At 38.0% G+C, this 6,175-nt stretch overlaps 1 protein-coding gene across 1 annotated transcript; it reads right to left on the bottom strand.

Moving 5' to 3' along the window:
• Window positions 4,443-5,701, bottom strand: LOC107637661. The gene has a single exon (XM_016341037.2). The coding sequence runs from the start codon at window positions 5,619-5,621 to the stop codon at window positions 4,662-4,664; it is 960 nt and encodes a 319-aa protein (XP_016196523.1). The 5' UTR covers window positions 5,622-5,701; the 3' UTR covers window positions 4,443-4,661.

Genomic DNA, 6,175 nt, shown 5'->3' with positions numbered 1-6,175 from the left:
TAGTGTATTCGTGTCCTAGTTCTAGTCTATATAAACCGCGGCTGCCTCCCACGATTAATCATTTCAACATAATTTGCAGCATCCCTGCAGCGGTTTATGTGAAAAATAGGTGAACTAAAACACCCCAAGGTATAGTGAATTACGTAGGTATGCACAGTGATAATCCACTGTGACCTGCAACGGATTATGAATAGTTGGAGGCTCTATATATATACTAACTGAAAGTAATTGTCAAGGAGAGACTCATTTTCACAATGTTTAGTGAGGATAGTTTCTTAGCGTTAGTGCATTGCTCTGGAAAAATTCATAAAACCAAAAAAGAGAGTGTGAAGTTTACTGACAAGGAACACTTGAATGTATTTATCCATTCATCGAATACCTTGTCAGATCTAAAAACCAATATACTGCATAAGCTTAGGGTGTTTGAAACTAAGTGGGTGAAAAAGATATTTTATAAGATCCCTATTGCAGTTGTGTCAACCGGTGTTAAGTATGATACGTTTGTGATAGGCTCTGACGATCTACGGGTTTTGTTTCATTGTCGGAGAAGTTTTCCGGAGGTCAGAACACACGAGTTGTATGCAAAGTTGGAGGATGATGTCAACAGTTTTTGGGCACCAGCTCTAAATCCTCAGTCGACTACCTTGAGAGGTGCTTCCAGTTCAACGCCTATGGTTGCACCGGCTTGTCCATTCGTTATATCTCCATCTTTTGTGGTTGATTTGAACCGTGGAGATGAAGATGGTTGTGTAGAATTAGAGAAACGTTCGTTCCGGCAGCTGGCAGTTGAGATGGCTAGTTTTCCTATCATGATTCCTGATTATGTAGGCAATAGTGAACCAGATCGAGTTGAAAATACAATGTGAGAGGATGATTCAAACGAAGAGCCTGTCGACATAGTTAGGGACAGTAATGAGGATACAAGGAGCAATTCACGTACACAGCACAGCCCATCAAGTTCCGGCACACAGCAATATCCTCCACACTTTTTAACTTTAAACTTGGATAGATGCCGCCTTTGGGGATCAAGGATTGCATCATGGAACCACGCCTGTAGAATTTCAGATTGGGCAATCATTCCAAAATAAAGAGGAAGCTATGTTAAGTGTGAAGGATTATAGCATCCGTCGCGGAGTTGAGTACATGGTGTTAGAGTCAAATCATCTTAAGTCGTATGGGAATGTAAAGAATTCGGCAAAGGTTGCACTTGGTTGATTCGCATCTCACTTCGTCAACAAAAAGGCACCTGGGAGGTTAGAAGGTATAATGGACTGCACACTTGCCTGGCTACATCAATTTTAAGTGATCACTGATAGCTTGATTACCACGTCATTTGTGCGAGGATCTTTCTGTTAGTTAGAGCGGATGCTGTGGTTATTATGAAGGTGTTGTAGGAAGCAACAGAAGCAACCTATGGTTTCAAGCCTACTTAAAGGAAGGCTTGGCTGGCAAAACAGAAGGTAATAGCACAGATCTATGGAGATTGAGAAGAGTCCTACAGTGAGTTACCACATTGGATGCTTGGAGTCCAGTCCACCATGGTCGGCACCATTGCAGTGTTGAAGACTTCTCCAATTAGAGTTGGGGATTGGGTTGATAAATCTACAGTGTAATTTTTTCATCATCTTTTCTAGACATTTTCTCCTTGTATTGAGACCTTTTGACATTGTAAACCATTAGTGAGCATCGATGGTACTCACTTATATGGCAAATATGGAGGTACTTTGCTTCTAGCTTTAGCGCAAGATGGAAACTCAAACATCTTGTCTATTGCATTTGCACTTCGGGAGGGAGAAAATGTGGAGTTGTGATCTTTTTTCTTATCCAACCTATGACAGCATGTGACGCTACAAGAGGATATTCTTGCTATCTCCGACAGGCACAATGACATCAAGGCTTCCCTGGAGGCCCCTGATAGTGGTTGGCTACCTCCGCATCTTATTGAGCATTCTACATTCGTCATGTGGCAGCAAATTTTATACTAAGTTTCAAGGGTTAATACGCAAAAAGGCTACTTGTGAATGCTGCATCTGCAAAGACCGAGGCGGAGTTTGACTATTGATTTGATATTATGCAGACTGAGAATTCGGCAATGTGTGATTGAGCCAACCGAATGGAATATGATAAGTGTACCCAGCATTACGATAGCGGGAGACGCTTTGGCCACATGACCACCAACATCTCTGAATATGTTGATTTTATTCTAAATGGCACAAGGAACCTCCCAGTCACATTGTTGGTGAAGTCCACATATGAAAGACTTGCAGAGCTGTTTGTTATTTGAGGACAAACGACAGAGGTACAATTAGGGACTGGGCATCAATTGTGCTAGGCTTTGGTGAAAGCAATAAGCGCAACCTGAGTATCTCTGGATGAACCACAGCTACCACTTCAGCAGCAAAATAAGGCTCCCACAAAAACTGTAAAGGACAAGCTAAGCTTAGAAAACACCATAAAAAGAGACATATCAAGTGCATATGCTACAAATGCAACATCTAAACAACTTACGTATCGATCACGCAACCTGTCCAAAGCAAGACGCATCTGAATAACTCTTTGCTCCTTGGCATCGGAAGTTGGTAGATAACTTGCCCACCTACAAATTCACTCATTGTTAGCAGTGCATAAAGATGGATAATACATTAAAATAAATATGTATAATGCGTAAAACATTAAAAGATACCTCGAAGACAGTGGAAAATCAAATGTGTCAAAACCATTCTGCCTCAGCGTGGAAAACCGCCAAAAAATCAAAGATTGTAGTAGTTGAAGTGGTCCGGCCAAGTTAGTGACATTTTTGTTAGCCACCCGACACATGGATCTATATAACTAGGCCAATGCAGCTGAGCCCCAACTATAATTGCCCAATTCGTCAAACTTTACCACAAACGGCAACCACCGAAGGTGAACCCGGTTCCCATTCTTATCACCGAAAAGCTAAGTGAATAGTAGCAACATAATGTAAGCACGAGCATATATACACACAATGTCCTCACTCGCATTGTCCGGGAGCATCCTAAACCTCTCACGAAACCATGTGAAGTGAATCGTCATCTACTTGACTTTATTCGACAGCAGTAACTCGCCGAATAACTCCTGAAACCACTCCCACACTAGTTTCCCATTGAGAATGAACTGGTCAAAGTCAGTGAGACACCTACTAACAGTCTCTCCATCAACGGGCAATCCCAACTGATACACCACGTCTTGGAGCGTGATAGTGCACTTTTCGAACGGTATGTGAAAGGTGTACGTTTCAGGACGCCACCTCTCAATGAATGCGCTCACTAAAGGCTTATCCACCCAGAACTAATGAGTGTTTAGCCTAGCCAAGTAATACAAACCAGCGATTTCTAAATAAGGCATGATACGGTCATGTAAATGCATATTCTGTTGACTTCTAACACTATAAATACACCTAGTCAGCTGCATTATACAAAAAAATTAAATTGCTACTAATTGAATTTTCATTGAAAAAAATTAACACCTAAATTATTTATAAATTAAATAATTTACAAATAAAATACTAACACATAAATTAACAAAAAAATTAAATTAGTACTAATCAAATTTTAACAGATAAAAGACTAACACCTAAATTATTTATAAACCAACTAACATATAAAGGGAACATATAAATAACTAATCTCTTCATTGATGCTTCCTGTCACGTGAGTAATGCCGTTGAATAGATACAGGTGATTTTGTTCTTACATGACCCCACCTCAGTAGAGTATCACTATTACGTAATTCTCTCCCAAATTCTCTCAACTTCAAACTAAACTCAAACACTCAAGTACGCAATCCGTCATTGGCTATCACAATTTTTTAATACCTCTACATGTAAATCGCAGTAGGGTGCTATAAATTATGCACATTTCATCTTCTTCATAAATTATGGTAGGAGTCTCACGAATTATGTTTCTAAACTATTGCAGGAATGTCGCAGATTATACCCATTCGAAGGTCTTCATAAATTGCTATAGAAGTGTCGCAAATTATATTAAAAAGCTTAACCACGGTTTACATAGAATATAATAAGAACACACATGTAATTAGTTTCAGATTGTTATTTATGTAAATATAAATCTCAATTATTTTATTTGTGTCATTTGTCCTTTATAAAATTTAGTTTATTGAACAAACCAAATTAACTCACTCAAGCAATCTGATCTAACAATCACGGCAATAACCAACCTAAATGATGGTTATAAACCTCAAAGAACAAACTAGTTATCAAATGAAAATTCTCTCCACAAATTAAGCCTTAAGTGAATATTAATTAGTACAAGCGAGTATTCGTACTTGTTAACACAAAGGCAAAGTTAGAAAGACCTCATCTGAAGTCTTTTGAAATTATAGTATTATATTTAGCTTCTTTATTTTTTATTTTTAGAGTATTTTTTAATTTGATAGGTCAATGATATTAATTTGTTGCAGATTTAAACTCTATTTAAAAATATGCTGTTGGCCAATAAATTGTTACATACATAAAACGAGATTCGAATCTCTAATATTTAAAACGGAGGAATGAGCTAACTATTTGACCAACCTTTACATGCCTTATTTTATTTAATGTTATCACAACATACCTCTAACAGTAACCCTTTATGTTCCCTTTAAAAACTTAGGTTAACATTTAAAAAGTGTTGCTATATGAATCATGCAGTTTGTGCAGCAGCTAAGAAGGCATTGAAATCTTCTCTAGCTTTCCTCAAACGAGGACTGATGCAGAATGCTGGAGAGGCAGGGCATGATGATTCCGGCGACGGCGACAGCGAAAACCGAACATGCCGAGGGGACCCATCTGATTTCCTACCACTCCCTCCTCTAGATGGACCATTTTTTAGTACCCCTTTGAGCTCTTTTTCAAAAGCAAAAGATGATGCACCACTAAATGGTGAATTCACATCATTGCCATTGATCAATTCCATTGGTAGATCAAAGTATGAACTCCTAGAGTGTGTTCTTACCTCAGGGACTTTTGCTACTCCAGAAGCCCAAGACCCACATTCAAATTCCTGCACTGAAACTGTTCTTGACATATTCATAGCACCACGTGATTTTGATTCTGAACCATCTTCTTCTTCTTTTCTTGCCTTACATGGCTTCAATAATTTAGCACCAAAACCTGGAAGGTACAAGCATAGAGAACTGCATCTAAAACCATCATCACTAACTTGTTTCTTCTTCACACTCTTGGGACTTCTCTTAACAACTTCTGAGAATGTTTCATTATGATGATGTTCTTCCATTTCACTCAGTTTTGTTAGCCAATGATGATGATCAATTTCATATGATGAGGGTGCTAGTGATCTTGTTTCATCACATGACTTGCTCTTCCTTAATTGAGCTTGTTCTTGTTCTTGTGATCCGTTGCTTTCGCCTTTCGAGATCTTCCGGGGGGTGAATCGTGGCGAGGAGGAGGCCGAATTGGGGAGACTGAGGCTCAAGAATCTAGGATTTGGAGGGTGTAACGGTGGAGGGTGCAAAATGGTGCCAGTGAAAATAGTAGAAGATTCTCTTAATGAAAGTGGATCCACCACAATCTGTTTTTCTCTCTGCAAATTATTCTCACCTTTTTTGTTGGTGATTTCTAATCCTGCTTGCAAGGAAGCCATTCTTTCTTCTTTCTTTTTGTTTTTCAAGAATGATTCTTTCTTATGTGTTAGAAGATCAGCATAGTTCACTACTTATAAAGAAGAGTCATATATAAGACAAATGGAAAGTGTGACATGGGAGCATGTCATTTACATTAGTGATGAACATGTTCTAAGTCTACTATGGTTTAATAATTTTATGTTTCTTTTTCACATAAGAAATTGATAACACTGGAGAATAACAAAGGTCAACTGCATCTTTATATATAGAGCACATGCAGGACATGATGAATTAAATATAGTTCACAAGTTTAATTATAAACGTGCTGCCATCAACTCCATGTAGCTTTTCAAAGAGCTAGTATAGTGGCTAGTTTTTGCATATATTGATTTGTTGTCCTTTTTCTTGCGTTAGTTCCTCCTAGTATCTACCATTTAAGAAATTTGAAAGAAAAGTATCGACTATCGACCATATAATGGAAATGGAAATATTTTAGAGTTGATAAGCAAAATTTCTTTCCCAAAATATTATATATTATCATATATAATCTATAAAAAGAATATTTTGCATCTTA

This window comes from Arachis ipaensis, chromosome B04 (assembly GCF_000816755.2).
Source record: "Arachis ipaensis cultivar K30076 chromosome B04, Araip1.1, whole genome shotgun sequence".
Lineage (NCBI taxonomy): Eukaryota > Viridiplantae > Streptophyta > Magnoliopsida > Fabales > Fabaceae > Arachis > Arachis ipaensis.
This window is presented reverse-complemented; position numbering and strand designations above follow the sequence as displayed.